Source organism: Scleropages formosus, chromosome 15, assembly GCF_900964775.1.
Source record: "Scleropages formosus chromosome 15, fSclFor1.1, whole genome shotgun sequence".
Lineage (NCBI taxonomy): Eukaryota > Metazoa > Chordata > Actinopteri > Osteoglossiformes > Osteoglossidae > Scleropages > Scleropages formosus.
The window spans coordinates 240,688-260,024 of record NC_041820.1 but is presented as its reverse complement, the minus strand read 5'-3'; the positions used below and the strand labels follow the sequence as shown (position 1 = coordinate 260,024).

General features: G+C 53.1%; 3 protein-coding genes across 10 annotated transcripts; 2 read left to right on the top strand and 1 right to left on the bottom strand.

The window, feature by feature from the left end:
* The first annotated feature begins 340 nt into the window (after positions 1-340).
* On the top strand, positions 341-2,027 carry LOC108931266 (interferon alpha-inducible protein 27-like protein 2). Its single transcript, XM_018746936.2, has 4 exons — positions 341-479; positions 1,243-1,272; positions 1,396-1,557; positions 1,822-2,027. The coding sequence occupies exons 1-4, from the start codon at positions 470-472 to the stop codon at positions 1,905-1,907; spliced, it is 288 nt and encodes a 95-aa protein (XP_018602452.1). The 5' UTR covers positions 341-469; the 3' UTR covers positions 1,908-2,027.
* A 77-nt stretch (positions 2,028-2,104) lies between these two features.
* On the top strand, positions 2,105-13,983 carry LOC108931304 (hippocalcin-like protein 1). 8 transcript variants are annotated; one of them, XM_029258446.1, is made up of 7 exons: positions 6,866-7,695; positions 10,556-10,660; positions 11,009-11,356; positions 12,136-12,261; positions 12,348-12,629; positions 13,044-13,149; positions 13,383-13,983. In XM_029258446.1, exons 4-7 carry the CDS (start codon positions 12,166-12,168, stop codon positions 13,478-13,480), a joined length of 582 nt encoding a protein of 193 aa, XP_029114279.1. In that variant the 5' UTR covers positions 6,866-7,695; positions 10,556-10,660; positions 11,009-11,356; positions 12,136-12,165; the 3' UTR covers positions 13,481-13,983. The 8 variants fall into 8 exon arrangements, with proteins under 8 accessions (XP_029114280.1, XP_029114278.1, XP_029114279.1 ...); XM_018746987.2 differs by lacking the exons at positions 10,556-10,660; positions 11,009-11,356 and having other exon boundaries at positions 6,866-7,404; positions 7,484-7,695; XM_018746988.2 differs by lacking the exon at positions 11,009-11,356.
* A 247-nt stretch (positions 13,984-14,230) lies between these two features.
* Positions 14,231-17,698, bottom strand: LOC108931303 (keratinocyte-associated protein 3-like). The gene is made up of 6 exons (XM_018746984.2): positions 17,573-17,698; positions 16,533-16,729; positions 16,378-16,437; positions 15,131-15,322; positions 14,857-15,012; positions 14,231-14,749 (listed from the first exon to the last, which is right to left on the bottom strand). The coding sequence occupies exons 1-6, from the start codon at positions 17,583-17,585 to the stop codon at positions 14,627-14,629; spliced, it is 741 nt and encodes a 246-aa protein (XP_018602500.1). The 5' UTR covers positions 17,586-17,698; the 3' UTR covers positions 14,231-14,626.
* Positions 17,699-19,337: the final 1,639 nt, after the last annotated feature.

Below are 19,337 nucleotides of genomic sequence, written 5' to 3'. Positions count from 1 at the left end.
CGTACACAGTATGGAGGCCCACATCTACGGTGCCACTGGGACCCTCTAAGTCATCTTTGGAACGGGGTTGTGGGTCGGTCGGATGAGGGCACAGTCGAAGCTGTTGCTGCAGGACATATTATTTTAAAAGTTTAATATCATGATGCAGTACATGGTCATGTTGTTAACGCTTTTAATTCAAAAGTTAAATGTTTATTCAAGTATTACATCGAAACAGTGGCATGAAGCCATTAATAACTGATAAATGTATCCATTAGCCACGCCCCACCGCGTGAAGTTCGTTCAGTTTCGATTCCCGCTCAGTGACCCGCAGGTGACGTCATTTCTCCCGAAAATAAAAAGGCGGTGCGACGCAGCGGTCGGAGCGAGTCGCTTTACATTTACCATAATTTACGTCTTCGGGGGATCGTCACGCTGCATTGAGGTTAAAGTGAAGCAATATCAGCTGTTCTCTTTTTCCGGGTGCAAAATGGCTTTGAGTGAGTTTTTACGCATTTTTATTCTCTTTTATTAGAATTTTTCATGGAATAACGTCATGGTATGATGAGCACAACAGAGTGTGTGTGTGTGTGTGGAGGAAGCGCAGAATCATCTTGCAGTGTTTTTAACCCTCTTCTGCAAGCTTTTACCTCGTTTTTCCCTCAATGAAACTGCGTTTGGATTTGTTAAGTTCCTTTAGATTTAATAACGCTGATGATGTAGAAATAAATACTGTAACGACCCGCGCTACTGGTTTTGTGTGAATAGTTGCATTCTGGGAAATCTGTAAATAACGTGTGTAACCACTGGGGGCACGTCGGGGGGAAATGGTGGGTTGACTGTGGCTGTGAGACTGCTGAAAAAGGAGCTTAGGGCACTAAGCAGGCTGAGAAGGCTGGGTGTGGGCTCAAATCCTGGAGCAAACAGGGTTATTGGACCAACATCCTTGTTTTTCTAATGAATCATTCATCATAATCGCTGCTTCTAAACTCACTGCGCTACAATACAGTTTCCTTCCTAGTTTGTGTGACCGATTGGCAACTTAGGACAGTTTACCTTTACTCATTTATTACACCGTTTTATACGAATATTCACTGTACAGTTTGCTCTTTCCTTCACTTTATTCCCTCTGTTCATTACATTGTTTTGTTGTGGACCGTGTTGTTATTGACCACATATCGACCATGTGCTCTTATTGTTGACCGCAGTGTGTACGGTGTCGATGCGCGCCGGCATTTCTGATGTTCTCTCTTTCTCTTCTAGAAATGGCTGTTCTAACAGGACTCGGCGCAGGTTTGTGTCACCGTGTTCCACACACACTTCACAGAGGACAGCCCGCATGGATCAGTGTGTCCTCAACTAGTGTGTCAACATCTCGCAGCCTGTCTCACTGTCAACGGTTTCCCCGTCCCACAGCTGCCAGTGTCACCGCTGTCCCCCTCGTGCTGGGGGCTGTTGGCTTCACTGCCGCCGGTGTGGCCGCAGGGTCCTATGCAGCGGGGATGATGTCAGCGACCGCCGTGGCCAACGGGGGTGCGGTTGCTGCAGGGAGCGCGGTCGCTGTTCTCCAGAGCATTGGTGAGATGTTCGGAATGCGGCTCAGCAGCTGCCCTTGTTCTAGCGCTCCTTTTACTTACCGGTGACACACACACACACACCTGTTTCTGTGTCCTCTAACAAAGGGTGACACCGCCTGCGTGTACCAGTTGTGTGACATACCGGTGACACACGCGCACACACCTGTTTCTGTGTGTCCTTTAACATACGAATGACACACACGTGGTTCTACTGCAGCTGTGACGACGCCGCAGGGTCACATGAAGTGTGTTCTTGCATGCGCAGGTGCAGCCGGGTTGTCTGGGACTGCGTCTGCAGCTGTAGCCAGTCTTGGGGGAACAGCAGGCGCCCTGTTGGGCCTCATCCTCTGAGGACATCCAGCAAGTGTGGCATTTGATGGGCAAAGCGCCGGGCAATTTTCTCCAGCATTTCTGGAATCTTCTCTCTGTAAACCTAACCAAAATGAGCACAAATAAACCAGCATAGCTATACGTGTGTGTGCGCCTGTGTGTGCGCGGGCGCTGAGTGGAGGGAATTCCCAATCGACCCAAATGAAAAGTGGATACATGTTAGTTACACAACAGTGATTTTCATGGAGATTTAAAGTGATGCGAATTCAGAAATGGACAGAAATAATTGTAGCTTAAGGGGGACGAGTGACGATAAATGTCTCCTCACCCTTTGATCACCAGAGGGGCTCAAAGCAGCTTTCCCCCAAATGTGTTCCGTCATATGGAAAGAAGAGCCACGTGTGACTGAGCGGCGCTGGAGCAGGTGACTGCTGTGCTCAGATGGTCCAAGTGACGTGTTCTACAGACAGCATTGCAGCGAGGGACCTCCAACGCAAAATATAACGCACATACATTGCATATACTCCATGCACATCATTTGCCAGCTAAGGCCCCCAGAACATTCCTCCTGTCCTCCATGGAGTCGTGATGGAGGACAGACAGGAGAACTGTGACTCCGTGCGTTTTCAGCCTTCTGGGAAGTTTGCCTCCGGGACACGAGGAGCAGAGAGGGACAAGCTGAGCTTCTGCGGTGGGTCTGGATGGGTTCTGTCGCCCTTTTATATCAGGGTCACGTCACGTGCGTTCGAACGGTGGGGTTAGGGGGCACATCTACGAAAAAAGGCACAGCGAAGGTGCTGGAGGCGTCTGGAGAGCGTCCACCTGCCCGGGGACCGTGTGGAAGGAAAGCAAGGACTCCAGCAGATAATAAAGTACAATATTTTATTATTATTACCATCATACAACTGAGATTGAGCCGAAGCGATACGCAGAATAGTCACGCAGTGAAAAGAAGGAGCGGGAGGCCGGGAGAACTGCTGGATCCCAGTCCATCAAGACCTTCTTTAACAAGACAGGTTAGTGCACTGTACGGATGTCAATATGATGGGATGCAGTGAACAGATCATTTCCGCCTGATTTCATCCTGCGGGAGCTGAGCGGGGACCAGGTACTGGGGACCGGGAAACAAAATGCTGAATTCACAAGGCAGTAGATGGACTTTGTAGATTCCGCCCCTGTTGCCGTGCTAATCAGCCACAGGTGCTGTCGCTGAGCTTGTGGGTGTTGGGGGTGACAATAAGTATGTGTACTGGCCACGGAGATAAGGAACAAAAACTCACTCACACACACACACACATTCTGAAACCGCTTGTCCCAAGCAAGTTCGCCACAAGCCAGAGCTTCACTCAGCAACGCAAAGCGCAGGGCTGGAGGGGGGGGGGGACGCACCCAGGACGGGACGCCAGTCCATTGCAAGGCACCCCAAGCGGGACTCGAACCCCGGACCCACCGGAGAGCAGGACCCGACCGATACAAGATGGTGGCGCGGTCAGACGCAGCGGCTGCTCCGGGTCCTAAAAACGGTGTTTTAATGTCAGTTAGTCTTGTCCCCTCGTCTTCAAAACCAGAGGAAATACAACAGAAACATCAGAAAGCTACACTGCAATATCAATATGTCTACGATCGCCAGCGTCTTCTGGAAATCGGCAATGCAGGTAACCATCATCCGTCACCAACGACTACTGAGAAGCTAAGAGGCCTTTGTTTACTGCGGAAGCCAGACCCCGAGACCGCGGACTCGCCTAAGGCTGCTACCCGCACGAGGAGGTGCCGCAAGCGGTGTGAGAGGGGACGCAAACGCGGCAAGCGCGGAGGTATACGAGCTAGGCTAAAGGCTAACCCCACAAGACCAGCTCTTCCAACAATCTTGCTGTCAAATGTACGCTCACTAGAAAATAAACTGGACCTAATTCGACTCTGCCGGACTACACAGCGTGAGACAAGGGAGTGCTGCGTGTTTGTTCTTACCGAAACGTGGCTAAACAACAACATCCCAGACTCCGCCATTCAGCTGCACGGGCTAACATGCTACCGAGCGGACAGAGATACAGCACTGTCTGGTAAGACTCGCGGTGGCGGCTTGTGTGTATATATTAACAAGGAATGGTGTAACAATGCTGTGTTAGTGTCAAAACACTGCTCGTCGCTGGTGGAGTTCATAATTGTCAAGTGCCGACCCTTCTGTCTGCCGAGGGAGTTCACAGCCATTGTCATCGTTGCTGTGTACATACCCCCTTGTGCAAACGCTAAGGACGCGCTTCGCGAACTTTACAGCGCTATCAGCGAGCAACAGACAAATAACCCTGACGGCTTTTTCATAATATCCGGTGACTTTAATCACGCAAACTTAAAGACAGTCTTGCCAAAGTTCTACCAACACGTGAACTTTGCAACAAGAGAAAACAACACATTGGACTTGGTTTATACAACAGTAAAAAATGCGTATAAAGCTGCACCCCGCCCCCATTTCGGGTAGTCAGACCACATCTCTGTTATGCTAATTCCAGCATACAAACCACTTCTCAAACTTGCCAAACCAGTCCAAAAGCTTATCACAGTATGGCCAGACGATGCTACCTCAGCACTACAGGACTGCTTCCAGGACACAGACTGGAACATGTTTAAAGAGGCAGCCACCTACCATGACCACACAGACCTGCAAGAATACACTGAAACAGTGACTGCTTACATCAAAAAGTGCATTGATGATGTGACAGTCACGAAGACCATCACCACACGTGCCAACCAGAAGCCATGGATGACAGCAGAGGTCCGTGGGCTGCTAAAGACCCGTGATGACGCTTTCAGATCGGGAGACAAAGCAGTCCTCAAAACAGCAAGAGCTAACCTGTCCCGTGGCATCAAGAAAGCAAAACGGTTATATGCACTAAAAATCAATAACCACTTCAGTGACAGCAAAGACACACGGAGTCTGTGGCAAGCTATTCAGACCATCACAGACTACAAGCCCCTGCCACAGGCCTGGGATGACGACACATCCCTCCCAGATGCACTTAATGAGTTCTATGCACGGTTTGAAATGCAGAATGACAAGTCTGTACACAAACTACCCACACCTCCCAATGACCAGGTGCTCTATCTGTCTCCAGTCGATGTTAGGAAGACCCTATCTAGGGTTAACCCACGCAAGGCTGCAGGTCCTGACAACATACCAGGCCGAGTACTGAGGGACTGTGCTGAACAGCTGACTGATGTCTTAACAGACATCTTTAACATCTCATTAAGCCAAGCAGTTGTCCCCACATGTCTCAAGTCCACCACCATCATCCCAGTACCAAAGAAGTCACCTGTGTCCTGCCTGAATGACTATCGTCCCATAGCACTGACCCCAATCATGATGAAGTGCTTTGAGAGGTTAGTCATGCACCATATCAAATCCAACCTCCCCAACACACTTGACCCGCTCCAATTTGCATACCGTCCAAACCGCTCTACGGACGATGCCATCTCCTCCACTCTCCACCTGGCTCTTACCCATTTGGAAAACAAAGACTCTTATGTTAGATTGCTGTTCATCGACTTCAGCTCAGCATTCAACACAATAATCCCACAACAGCTCATCAGCAAACTAAACCTGCTGGGCCTAAATGCCTCCCTCTGTAATTGGATCCTGGACTTTCTAACCGGAAGACCTCGGTCAGTCCGTGTCGGCCACAACACCTCCAGCACTACCACACTACCTACAAGGCTGTGTGCTCAGCCCGCTGCTCTTTACGCTGCTGACCCACGACTGCACTGCCAAGTTCAGCTCCAACCACATCATCAAGTTTGCTGATGACACAACGGTGGTAGGTCTCATCAGCAACAATGATGAAACACCCTACAGAGAGGAAGTGATACAACTAGTTGAATGGTGTGGTGCAAACAACCTGTCCCTCAATGTGAGTAAGACAAAGGAGGTTGTGATGGACTTCAGGAAGTACTCTGTTGACCACCCCCCACTGACCATCGACAGCTCGACTGTGGAGAGAGTCAGCAGCACTAAATTTCTGGGAGTGCACATTACAGAAGACCTCACCTGGACCACCAACACTACATCACTCTCCAAGAAGGCGCAACAGCGGCTCCACTTCCTGCGCCGACTTAAAAGAGCAAGTCTCCCTCCTCCAATCCTCACCACATTCTATAGGGGAACAATTGAGAGTGTGCTAACCAGCTGCATCACTGTCTGGTACGGGAACTGCACTGCAGCAGACCGCAAGACCCTACAGCGGACAGTGAACACAGCTGCAAAGATCATCGGTGCCCTCTCCCCTCCATTCTGGACATTTTCCTTGCACGATGCTCCAGAAAGGCCACCAGTATCGTGAAAGACCCCACTCATCCCTCTCACAGTCTCTTCCAGCTCTTGCCATCAGGAAGACGGTATCGGAGCATCAGAGCCCGCTCTGCCAGACTGCTCAACAGCTTTTTCCCCCAGGCTGTGAGAGCCCTCAATTGCAATCACCTAGCCACCCTCTGAAACCTCATCCACAACCTTAGCTCCTGAAACCAGGATCCACTCTCCCCCCCCCCCAAACCACCACATCACACGCACCACATGTAAACTGTTGGATACCTCCTGTGGAAACACACTCTTTTCCTTTCCATAAGCAAACCAACTGTTTTTTCTTTTCTCTATATGCACCAGACACTTTCTTATAAAACCTCCGATGTTACAAGGACTTAACAAGATAACACAAATGTTTACTGTGAATGCACTACAAATCATATTGCACTATTCCTTCTTAAATATCTCTACTGCACAGTTATTATGTAAGTACTTGTATTGTATAGTTAACTGTTTATAGTATATGTATATTTGCACTAATTTCAGATTATCGACTTAGTAAATTAGTTATGTAGGTCTAAAAGCTGTCCTTAGGTCTAGTGTTGCATGTTTATATTTATGCTTATTTTACACAGCACCGTGGTCCTGCGAGACACAACATTTCGTCCCACTGTATGTCCACACATGTAGTGGAATGACAATAAAGCTTGACTTGACTTGACTTGACTTGATACGTGTAACTGATGGATACATTTATACACGTGTGACTGACGGATACATCCATAAATGTAAATGGTTTACGTTCGCCCACATGGTGACTTATGGAGAATAAAGGTACAAATAGCTCAAATAACTCATATTAAACTGCAAACAGATTATACTGAATTGAACGCAAATTACATAGAATTTCACACAGATTAGTGAACCGAAGACGACGACAAAGACGACGGCTCCAACGACAATGAGAGCGGTGAGGATGGACACAACCACTGGGGAGAAGCTGAGGTCGTCTTCTCCAGGGAAGCCGCTCAAGACTACATCCTCGGAGGGGTCGTCCACTCAGGAGCTCCGCAGAGGACGGAGTCCAGCTGGTCCCTCAGTTTGCACCACGTTTGTCCCACAGTTGCTCCCCGAAATGAAACCGATGTGGATGGCAGATCCAACTCCGGACACCGCAGAGTGTCACACGTCTCTCCCACATGCTGCAGCTAAGAGTCTCATCTAGAGGTAACTGACGAGAACGGTCAGACCCATTTACCGTCTTCCCGCTGCGTCGCTGGAAACGTGATCTGGACTCCACTACCAGCAGGGGGCGCCCTCACCCCTCAGCAGCACCCGGTGGAGGTGTGCTCAGGTCCCCCGGGGCGCTCGCAGTCCGCCTCCTCGCACATGGTCTCAGAAGGAGCTTCAGGAGAAAAGAGAGCGGAAAAAGAAGGAGCTCGAGAAGAGGAAGAGAAAGACGCTGCCGAGCTTCCCGGTTCATCTCTCTGACTCTCGGCTGCTGGCGTATTGCTCAAGGTACGAATTGGTGTCTCCGCTGTGTCCTGTGTCACTCTCTGTCTGTTCTTCAGTCACTGTTAGTGGTCAGGTCCTCCAGGTTTCTCCATGTGTGCTGTGCCAGGATGGAGAAGGTCGGTTCCTCTTCACTGTGTGGTCGCCAGTCAGACGAGGAGGATTACAAGGAAGAGCACTTGAACAAGGAACAGACTGTTGAGGGAACTCCTGAGCTCAGTGTCAGGCCACGTCAGATCTCAGTTGTCCTCATTCCTTCGCTCTTCTCATGTGCCTTTCTGTGGAGAAGCTATCTGTTCCTCTCTCGCTCGCTCGCTCATGTTCTTGCAGAACTTTCAGTGAACTTCAGAGCTTCTGCTGAAGGCTCCTTCAGGTCTCTCCATGTTTCTTCCAGTCTGCTGACCTGTTCTTGTCCCTAAAGTCAAACACTGCGCAGATGAATAGGCTTAGTTACCACGGAATTCCAGAGTTCTCTACTAATTTACTGTGTTCTTACTGTAAAGCTGAGTATAAGTTAAGGGGGAAGGAGTCTTGGACAGCTGGTCACTCTTTAACGTGAACTGAAGCCAAAAGCACAATGGAATGTCTTCATCTGCAGCGCGGGTCTGGTTTTGTCCCTCGCCAGGAGGACACTCCGTGTTGGTCCCAAAGGGCGTCTCCTGCAGCATGAGCCATATTCTGTGGACGCTAAGCACATGACCTTTGAGGTGGTCTTTGGTGCTCCAGGCTGCGAGACCATGTGGATCAGGGGTCAGACGATGCTGCTGACAGAGGCAGAGGGACCGCTTGACTGATGATGAGAGTTGACACAGGACCATGGCTCCACTTCCAGGGTCTAGCATGCAAAAACCGTTACTATGGCAACACACAAGCGGTCCTTTGTCGGGCCCACAGAGATGGGATGAGATGCTGCCACTTGTGTTTCAGAAGCCACAGGTTGACACACAGGTGGCATGGTGCTACAGCGAGTAGCACTACTGCCTCACAGTGCCTGGGTGGTGCGAGAGGTTGTGGGTTCGATCCCCACTCAGTCTGTGTGGAGTTTGCATCTTCGCCTCTGGGTGCTCTGGTTTCTTCCCACGCTCTGAATACATGCTGTTCACGTTCCCCCACCGTGTGCGAGTGACAGAGAGAGTGTGTTCCACTGATGTATGGATGAGTGACCCAGTGTAAGTAGTGTATCTAGCAGTGTAAGTCACCGTGGTGAATAAGGTGTGTGGGCTGATAACACTACATAGTTTGTTGGAAGTCACTTTGGAGAAAAGTGTCTGCTAAATGAATAAATGTAAGACGATCTGCAAGCTGGTCTTGCTCTTCCTAGAACCCCTGGACTGTGTCCTCACCACCTGCCCTTTCAGGAAGTCCCTCTGGTGCACAAACCCTTGCTCTCATCCAGGAAGAACTGAAGGAACGCTAGACTGAAGCTGTGTGAACATGGACTGAGGTGGAAGTTAGATGTGTCGGGAATGAGGCAGCGTCCAGCAGAAGGTGAGGCTCCCGTGATGTCTCTCCGGTTGTAGGAGCACCTGTAGCTTTGGGGACCTGTGCTCTTTGGACATTGTTTCTCCATAGGCTCAGTGTGATGGGTCAGTGGGGGCGAATGCGGGAGTCGCACCAGTGCTGCTGAGTCCAGCACGTTTGTAGACGTGAGGTGCGGTGAGGACAGTAACGGAGTCCTGCGGAAACCTGGAGGAGTTTGCTCTTTACTTCCTGGCGGCAGCAAAACCCATTTGCCTCCCAGAATCGGGAGCTTCACACTTGAGCAGAGCCTCTCCTCAGATGGTCTTCAGACGTTCTTCCCGTAGTAAAAGACGTCCTTTCGTAGGAACGCAGCCGAACCTCTAAGGATTCGTGGAGCTCGCGTTACCTGGGCTGCCGTTTGCCAATTTGGACCATTTACACCCCTGGGCTGCTTTAAAAATAGGGCCAAGGTCAATGTGGAGAAGACTCACAGGCCCACCTCTCATTAGCACAACTCCGCTGGGTGTGCGGGGCCTCGTACCACATCTGAGTGGAGCAGAGCCGCTCCTCCCCCGCCGTCCTCCGTCCCGAGGTCTGCTCCTCAGTGCCCTCCTCCCTCCTCGTGAGCTCAGGCATCTGCCAAGTCCAGCCAGGTACTGTGGACCAGGTACCGAGTACCGGCTGAGCACAAGTTGACATCTTGCTCCACCTGTCCACGGGGAGCCCCACCCCTGCTGAGACACCTCAATCCCAACCATACTTTGCTCTCATGCTGGTCCACGCAGAAGGAACTTAGAGAGCGAGCCTCTTGACGGGTCCCGCCTCCCCGGCTGAGTCGATGGGCTCCGCTGCCGAACCACCCCCTCCACAGACCGCAGAGCTCCACCGTTTCTCCTTGTCCTCACCTGCGGCGTCTTTCAGCGTCTGTCCGCGGCACTCAAGGGCTGGACGAGCGGCGCTCCGCGAGATCCACGTCTGTCCTGGTGAGGGTTCGGAGCCCTGCCTGTTTGGGAAGCTGACAGCTGGGCCTCGAAAAGCCCCAGAAATCCTCTTTCTGGCTATTCCTGTCACGGTTTTTACCGCAGTTACTATGGTAGCTCTTAGTTTTCGTCACATCACCCGAGCAGCAGGGGTCCGCAGTCCCTTATGTAACCTAATGCTCTGAAGCCCGTTTAATCAGCGCAGGGGTGACCTTGGATGACCTTTGCATCACAGCATCTCTCCACCTGACAGATGTTCTTGCTGGATGTGATGCGTTGTGTGTTACTGTTCTTTCTGAGTGTGTGTGAAAATGGAGAAGTGAGGGGTCTCAGACTACACATGCAGAAACTGAAGGTATACGCCTTCAGAGCAGTGAATACAGTAATCATGGTAGATTTTACCTCCGTTATATGTTATCCTGCAGCAGTGTGAGGAAAGCTGGCTGCACGAGGCACAGTGGGGGACAGCGGGGGACAGTGGGGCACGGCAGAGGACAGCGGGGGACCATGCAGCTCCGGCGCGGTACACCGTGAGTTCGGCCGAGGCGCAGCGCAGTCCGCCAGAGGGAGACAAAGGGGGACAGCTGGACGCCCCGTTGTTATTTTTACCTGCTCCATCCCAGCCGTCCCCGAACAGTCTCCTCTCCTCGCCAATGTGGGTCGGGGCTCGACCCACTCGGGCTTTAGATAGAACCCCCTCCGGTGGTTCCTCCTGCTGCTCCTGTTCCTGAGAGCAGGGGGAGGAGAGGGGGTGTAGGCCATTAACTAATTTGGGCCCCAAACGGACACCCTGGGGGGCCTGTAACAGGTGCTCTGTGAGGGACTCGTACGACTGACTTGGGTCTCAATGGATCTCAGGTGTCCTCTGGTGTCCCCAGGTGTCCCTAGGTGTCCCCAATCCCCCTCCCTCCATGGATGACCCAGAATTCCAGCATAACAACAGGCAGTAAAGGCAGAGACAGACAATGTCTCACTTCACCTGTGATTGGTTGAGGCTGGCAGCACTGCGTCCACGATTGGATCAGCGAAGCAGCGGTGTTGTTGTGATTGGCCGAGCCAGGCAGCGCTTTGCGGGAGGAGGAGTTTTCATTAAGCTGCAGGAAAAGCGGACGTCACTCTGGGGATAAAACAGTAATAAATCCCCAATGTGTGACATCACTGTAAGGCAGCGCTTCTCACCGCAGCCAGGAGACATGGCAGCGTCTCGGGATTCTAGCAGCTGGCAGGTAAGAAGAATAATTCTCCAAACATGGGCGCATTCACAGCTGCTCTCCTCCCTCCATCACTGCGGGGGGGCGTTCACCTGTACAGGTGCGCTCGGCCCCTCCCTGCCGCCACGGGGGGGAGGTTTCATTTGTGACTCCTGACTGCCAGAACCGTGCGATCAGATCTTTGTCGTGGCATAAAACGTGAACCGCCGCCTTCCTGCTCTGCACGGGCCCTCGGTGCCGGACCGGATCTTCCCGCTGAGTATCCAGTGCCAGCGCGCTGTGGGTTCCCATCAGGACAGTGGAAGCGTGCGTCTTTCACCGGATTGGTGTTGTGTTCATGTGCTTCATGCTCATACGCTCACGGGACGGTCTGATTCGATGGCGACCTCCTCAGCAGGCTTGAGGTGCACAGTGTCCCCCCAACGGCTGCTCTCATACAACTCGGAGAATTCATTGCGATTCACTTAACTTCACTTCAACGTAGCACAATCCAGACCACTGGTGTAGCGGAGGAGGGTAAAAGGTCAGTGACTTTCCACAGGTAACCACACACTGAGATAAACCACTAGGAGGCTGCAGAGGGGAGGAAGCAAAACTCATAGGGCTGGTAGCAAATAAACGAACAAACAAACAAACCCAAACCCTAACCCTAAACCCGGGACATCTAAGGATGACAGACTGCCCCCCTCCCCCCAGAAGCGCTCAATCTCTGCCTTCCCTAGGATGCTGCGATCGGTCTCCTACAGACACGGCTTTGAACCGGACTGTTGTCATTTGTGTCGTCATGGTTACAGGTTTGACTGGCACCTTATCGTCTCGTTGCCATGGGGAAACAAAACAGCAAGCTCAGGCCTGAGGTGCTTCAGGACCTGAGGTCCAACACGGAGTTCTCGGACCACGAGCTGCAGGAGTGGTACAAGGTGAGGACGGCGCCCCCTGCTGCCGGGGAGGACCCTCCTGTCCTGCACATGAAGGCCTTGCTTGATTGCGTGCATCTTCTCTGCAGGGTTTCCTGAAGGACTGTCCCACCGGCCACCTCAACGTAGAGGAGTTCAAAAAGATCTACGCCAACTTCTTCCCATACGGAGACGCCTCCAAGTTCGCCGAACACGTCTTCCGCACCTTCGACACCAACAGCGACGGCACCATCGACTTCCGAGAGTTCATCATTGCGCTGAGCGTGACGTCACGCGGCAGGCTGGAGCAGAAGCTCAAGTGGGCTTTCAGCATGTACGACCTGGACGGCAACGGCTACATCACCAGGGAGGAGATGCTGGAGATCGTGCAGGTGAAGGATGCCAAACAGTGAGAACAAAGTGCAAACAAACAAACAAACAAACCAGCAGTGCCATCGATGCCACCTGCTGGAGCTACACAACACTACAGGGCGGCGCCGAAACACTGAGCTCCGCTGGACCGGAGCCCCACAGGATGTGGAGAAGTGACGAAAGGCAGCTTTGGCTCTAAAACCCATCCAGGTTTCGTCTGCTCTGGGCTTCCTTTTCGCCACTGAAGAGGGTCCAGTGGAACTCAGCTTCGTCGTCTGGTGCAGATCTAAAACTGCGGTGTGAAATATGGTGTGCGTGCGTGTGCGTGCGCGCGTGTGTGTGTGTGCGTGGAGACTGCGCTGGACCGCTGGTGAGAGAGCTGCTGCAGCCTCTACATCCCCTGACGCCCCCCCTGTGCTCCCCCTGCTCCTCAGGCCATCTACAAGATGGTGTCCACGGTGATGAAGATGCCCGAGGATGAGTCCACTCCGGAGAAGAGGACAGACAAGATCTTCAGGCAGATGGACCTGAACAATGATGGTGAGAAGCTCAGGCTCTGGAAAGAGAACGGGCTGAGTGTGGGACGCAGTGCTGGACAGGTACACAGGTGGGTGGGGGGACGAGCAGCCAGAAGCACAGGCTCAGACTCCCCCTGGTGGGCAGGTAGGTGAAGTGTCACTCGACACCTGACAGGAGAGCGACCACAGAGTCTCTGCTCAGCTTGGCCTGCAGGGGGCGCGCCGGTCACTGACGTTCGTGTTCGTGTCTCGCAGGCAAGCTGTCGCTGGAGGAGTTCATCAGGGGTGCCAAGAGTGACCCGTCCATCGTGCGCCTGCTGCAGTACGATCCCAGCACTGCGTCACAGTTTTAGACGGTCCCCTCTGCAGGGGAAACAAATGTCAGGTGCATGAAGGTTCCTCCCTCTGAACCATTTAGAAGCTTTTCAAAGCAGTTTTTGCGTTAAATATGTCTTGGTTTGTCAAACCTGTGTTTCTTCCATGGATTCCAAGCAATGACGTCTCAGCCCCCGGAGCTGCGCTGGGACCGGGACTGAGACTGGCACTAGTCCTACTCGTAGGCACACCTGTCACGCCCCCACCCCAACCCAACCCAACCCACCCTGTAGAGGTCCTGGTCCAGCTGCATGTCAACTTGCTGCGGTCTAGTTATTGTCACTGTGGGGTTCCGTTCCAGGAGGAGCGAGAGACAGAGAGATAACCGTGGTGGGGGGGGGTGGCAGGTGTCCTGCTGACCCACCCACTGCGTCTTGTTATGAGGAATGTTGACACTCCACTGCCTGTGCTGTTACATTGTCCAGAGCAAATTCCACTAGTGAAAATATTTCACATTTTTATGCCATAAAAGATATGAGAAACAAGCAAAAACTAATAGTGCCTCGTCGTCTGTTTTGTGTGCGGTGTGTGTGTATCTGCCGTGTTCCGCTTCTGCTATGTTTTATTGGGTTACGAACATTGTCACAATGATCTGCAAGTGACTCCGCCCCCTGTGGGAAGTGTGGGTGTGGCTCTGACTGTGGGCGGGGCTATGACTCAACAGGCCCTGAGCAGGTGAGCAGCGCGCACACACACACACACACACACACAACTGGAGGTTTTGTCTGGACTCTGGAAACTCGTTTATTCAGCTTCCTGTCGCACCGACGCCATTAAACAACAGAAACGGCACCGCAAAAAGACACGAAGAGGGAGGGAAGGAGACAAACTGCAGTTACACAACTATAAAAGCGCAGAACAATCTAGGGGAACATTTCTTCTTATGCAGGATTCTTTGTGTCTGTGTGTGTATCAGAGAGAGAGAATGTGTTTTAAGGGAAACTTCATGTTGTCATGGTAACCATCCACACATCCATGTACCGTTATGGCAAATGACCTAAAAGAAGAGACGCTCTTGTTCGCCACGAGGACAAGTCTCGCTCATCCATCTCGTCCATCTCGTCCATCTCTCTGTCGGAAGGGGGGGTTTGACCTCAGGGGACCCCTGCTGACACACTGCGCCTCTAGACCACAGAGGACTTTGTCTTCCTTGCGAGCAGCTCATGCTGCTCCTCCGGTTCTACGTCCTGCTCCTGCGGCCTCATCTGTGACAGTGATGTCATTTCCTCTGGCAGCTGCCCGCGCACCTGGAACAGGAGCCGCCGCCAATGCCGCGCGGTCAGAAACGAGACAATGCGCGTGCACGCACGCACGCACGCACGCACGCACAGGATTGGCAGCCACATTCACCCACCCATTTGTTGTCGACCTTCCTCCTCCTGCTCCTGCTCCTCCCACACGGACACGGCTGCCACAGGAAGGAAGCGCAGGCCGTGCAGCTGCGCCCCAGGAAGACCACCTCCAGGACACACATGGCGATGAGCAGCACCCACAGCGTGAGGGTGGTGGCCTGAAGGGATAGACGCGCAGTGTGTGTGCGAGAGAGAGAGAGCGAGAGAGAGAGCACCCAGGCCCACGTGCCTCCCGAACGCACCCCTTCATGGCCGCACCCCCGCTCCCCCACTCACGTAGAGGCGGGTGGGGTCAAAGGGACACTCGTTGGTGATGCTGTAGTAGCTGACACTGTCCACCAGGTTGCAGTGCGTCAGCAGCACTTGTCCTTTGTTCAGGACGGTGGAGACCAGGGCGACGATGAGACCCACCATGGCGGAGCCTGACAGGAGAACAGCCAGCAGGCCGACCGCAAGCAGGACACACACCTGAGGGCCGGGGGGTAGGGACACGGGGACCAAGGGCGCGTGAGTGACCAGAACCACAGAGGAACGCGAACGGCTGCCTGCGCAAGTGACACAGAAATAGCAGATGGTGTTGGACTCATTTGTGGAGCTCTGACGAGATCAGGAGAGCAGTGGCTCTCAGAGACAAGGGTTCGAGACCCTTCTTGGACGCGAGAGGGATTGACCAGCTCTCAGAGACACAGGGAGCTCATTCCACCACGCGGGGACCAAGAACCTGGAGACTTGATTTTGGGCCCTCGTGAGCCCTTTACCTCAAAAAGCATCCCAGCTCCGAAGACGAAGTCCGTCAGGGGTCAAACACTGGAACGCCCTCCAGTGACGACGGTCTCCTCACTTACTGCGCTTCTTCTTTCGAAGTAAGCGGCACGGTGGTACAGCGAGTAGCGCTGATGTCTCACAGCGCCTGGGTGTTGCAAGAGGACGTGGGTTCGATCCCCGCTCAGCTTGTGTGGAGTTTGCATGTTCTCCCTGCGTTTGCGTGGGTTTCCTCCTGCCGCTAACCCTCACACTACATAGAGTTCGCTGGGAGCCGCTTTGGAGAAAAGCACCCGATAGATAAATGAATGTAAATGCAAAATAAGTGAGAGGAAGCAGGAGTTCAGGTGTGAAGAGCTGGAGATCCTGTGTCCAGTGTGTCTTACAGTGCTGTGTGTGAAACGTCCCCAAAACGAGGTGGTTGATCGGCGAGAAACTTGCACTCATCACATCGACGTGTAGAAGCTCTTAGCCTTTAGTGCAAGAGCACAAATCACAGCGCGGTCAAACACGCGTTCAGACTGTTTCCACAGTCAGGATGACCCGAAAGGGTCTACGGTAGGTTTCCTCTTTTGGGACGTCTCACACACGGGACCACATGAGCTCGGTGACCGAGGTGAGGACTGCTGGGACCGCAGGCTGCTCCGGTACACGGGGCCCACGCGGAACGCTCACGTTTCTCTTCGAACCTTGAGACCTTGAGCCCATAACCTCCTCAGCACAACCACGTGACCCACCGGCGGCGGAGAGAGGAGACTCACCAGAACCCTGGACTTGTTCTTCTTGGAAAGTACGATGGCCAAGATCCCGGCGACGACGGCCTGCACATCACAGCCAAAAGAGAGAGAGAGAGACGTCACGGGCGGAGGGACTCGAACCCAACGTGTGCGCCGAGGGCCAGAACGCCTCTTCTCACCAGCAGCCCGGCGGCCAGCGCCAGCACGTTGGCGACGGCGTAGCCCATGGAGCGCGCCTGCTCGTGCAGGCTGATGTGGCGAAGGACGGCGCCGAGCACCAGCGCCCCCAGCACGAAGTTCACGTGACCCACCAGCACCAGAGCCAGACCCGTCTTCATCATGGCCCGGTGGTCCTCCAGGTCGAGGCGGCACACGTCTGCAGCGGGGCGACACGGCGCAGCGTGAGGCGCGCCGAGACTCGTCTCGGCCACGGGTTCCAGAGGATGGCGGTTAGACGCTACGGCGGGGGGGCGGGGGCAAGCGCCTGCTTCGGAGGGTCACCTGCTCAGGAGACGGGACCCCGGGCGGTAGGACGGTATTCGCATACAGCGTGTATAGCGGACACCCCCGTCCCCCCATCCCCCGCTTTGTGTTTCCCACTGCCCTGCCCTCTGCCAGGGGCGTACAGGGAAACACACTTGTCCACATTCCCAGCATGCTCCTGTCCCACGTCACACGTCCAGCGTCGCACTCTTTATATCGCACACCCTGTGCGGACTTTCGTATTCATACAGAAACACTGTGTTAGCGACTCGTCCAGCGCTGACACACTGCGCTGTTGCTGTGTTGGACGAGACTGGACCGAACGGCAGAAGAGCCGTTTCATCATTTGCATCAGAGAGAGAAGGAACAAGGTTCTGCACGTGCATGGATGCGCGCACACGCACGCTCAGAAGAGCACTCAAAATAAACGGAACACACACACTTCAGAAGGAGGAGTCCCCCATTAAATCAGCCTCAGTCGTCGGACCCCCATCCTGCCTGTAACCTGTGATCAGACCCCCCCAGGTGTGTGGCCTCCTGCTCTGTTCTCTCTCTTACACACACACACACACACATAAACGCCCGTCCTATGCCACGGATTGAACCTGAGCGAAGAGCCACCACCTTGCTTGCGGCCGCAGGTCCGAGCCGAGCCGAGCCGAGCCGAGCCGAGCCCCGCCCAGGGCACGTGCGGCACCCCTGTGTACCTGCGCCTCGCTCGCTCGCGCACTCTCACCCACGTTCCTCATGTCGCTCGTGTCCTCCTGGCCTCACTAGAAACGCATCTCCGCTGCGCGGTTGCCCACCGTCTCGCGCTCAGGTAAGCCGCACCTGGACTGAGAGAAGAACGTGCCGTTTCCGGGGTTCGCGCAGTTAAAGAGACAGTACCGCATTCCCGAGTTCACCTGTGCGTGTGTGTGTGTGTGTGTGTGTACCGAAGCCTAACCCGACAACCCAGAGCATAGGGCTGGAGGGGGAGGGGACGCACCCCAGACGGGACACCAGTCCATCACAAGGCACCCCAAGCGGGACTCGAACCCTAGACCCCCACCAGAGAGCGGGACCGGACCAAACCCGCTGCGCCACCGCGCCCCCTTTAACTGGGCAGTATTATTAATTTCATTGGAAAGTTGAGTAGTAAAGTGACATTTATTAAGATGGAAGTACAAGAGAGAGCGAGAGGAGAACTTTATAACATAAATGTAAACATGAACATATTGTAAATATGAATTTTGCCCACTGCTGTATATTATGGGCACAGCTGCTCTCATACCATATTATTACTGCACACGTTTTCTTACTGTTTTGTGTTTCATGCACAACACATTTACATTTATTTATTTATTTTTCAGATGTTTTTTTCTAAAGCAACTTCCAATGAACTCTATGTGGTGTTACCAGCCCACACCTTATTTACGCTGGTAACTTATACTGCTAGATACACTACTTACAACAGGTCACTCATCCATACATCAGTGGAACCCACACAGACACACACACACACTCTCTCTCTCTGTCACTCACACACTAGGGGGGAACCTGAACAGCATGTCTTTGGACTGTTGGAGGAAACCAGAGCACGGAGGAAACCCACATAGACACAGGGAGAACATGCAAACTCCACAGAGGCTGAGTGGGGCTCAAACCCATGTCCTTTTGCACCACTCAGACAGCAGCACTACTCGCTGTACCCTTGTGTCGCCCCGGAATTGCAGCCCGTCCCGCTACTTCAGTGCTGTACAGAGCGGCAGCCAAGGGTTCCGGCTCCGGAAATGGCTTCGGCGGTCACATGAAAGCGATGGACTTGTAGGCATGTGGCGGACTGAGAGACATCAAAGCATCTGCGAAAAATTGTGTCAGTTCAGTGATGATTGATCTTGTGAAGCATGTTAATTATGGGGTCGCAGTTATCATCACCAGGGCCTGGGGTCCTTCTCAGGTTTCTTCTCAGGATTCTTCTCAGGATCCTTCTCTGGCTTCTTCTCGCCTCAGGGTGCTCGCGAGCTGAGATGATCATGGTGGAAAGGGAAAGGTCAAGAGGAGAAACTCTTGCAAGACCAAGGCTGTGGTGACCAGCTGAGGAGGAAGGAGTTGCTGCAGGAGGATGGCTCTGGTGATCATTCAGAGGAGCACCAGAGGAGAGCTGAAATTGAATGGTCCAATCATATATCCATAAATTTTGTTCTTTGGATTTTTGCAGTGATCTCTATTGTCTCTTAAAGTGTCTTCACTTCGAGTCCAGCTTGAAAGTTCAGACCTCGTGATCCCGAAGTAATTTCTGCCGTTTGCTATGTGGTCCATGGCTAACAGGCTCTTCATGGACAAGCATGTTGGTGGAGAACCCCGTGAAGCTGTTTGCTCTCAATTTTGACTTCCATGCAGCCCAGCATGTCCTTCATGGTTTCCACGGTGATGCTGTCAGTCATCAAACAGTTGGGTTTTCTGCAGCTTCTTCAGCGTTTGTCCACAAGGTGGCGCTTCTTCCGCGGTGTGTGTGTGTG

What these genes read in the sequence shown, in the direction of transcription:
- LOC108931266 (XM_018746936.2), top strand. An exon ending in TCTAACAGGACTCGGCGCAG is followed by an intron (nt 1,273 to 1,395) that starts GTTTGTGTCACC and finishes CCCGTCCCACAG; the next exon opens with CTGCCAGTGTCACCGCTGTC. An exon ending in CGCTGTTCTCCAGAGCATTG is followed by an intron (nt 1,558 to 1,821) that starts GTGAGATGTTCG and finishes TTGCATGCGCAG; the next exon opens with GTGCAGCCGGGTTGTCTGGG.
- LOC108931304 (XM_029258445.1), top strand. Translation starts at nt 3,364, where the DNA reads ATGGTGGCGCGGTCAGACGCAGCGGCTGCTCCGGGTCCTAAAAACGGT. An exon ending in CAGAGATACAGCACTGTCTG is followed by an intron (nt 3,947 to 13,043) that starts GTAAGACTCGCG and finishes CCTGCTCCTCAG; the next exon opens with GCCATCTACAAGATGGTGTC.
- LOC108931303 (XM_018746984.2), bottom strand. An exon ending in CGCTGGCCGCCGGGCTGCTG is followed by an intron (nt 16,438 to 16,532) that starts GTGAGAAGAGGC and finishes TGTGATGTGCAG; the next exon opens with GCCGTCGTCGCCGGGATCTT. An exon ending in GGAAGGTCGACAACAAATGG is followed by an intron (nt 14,750 to 14,856) that starts GTGGGTGAATGT and finishes CTCCTGTTCCAG; the next exon opens with GTGCGCGGGCAGCTGCCAGA.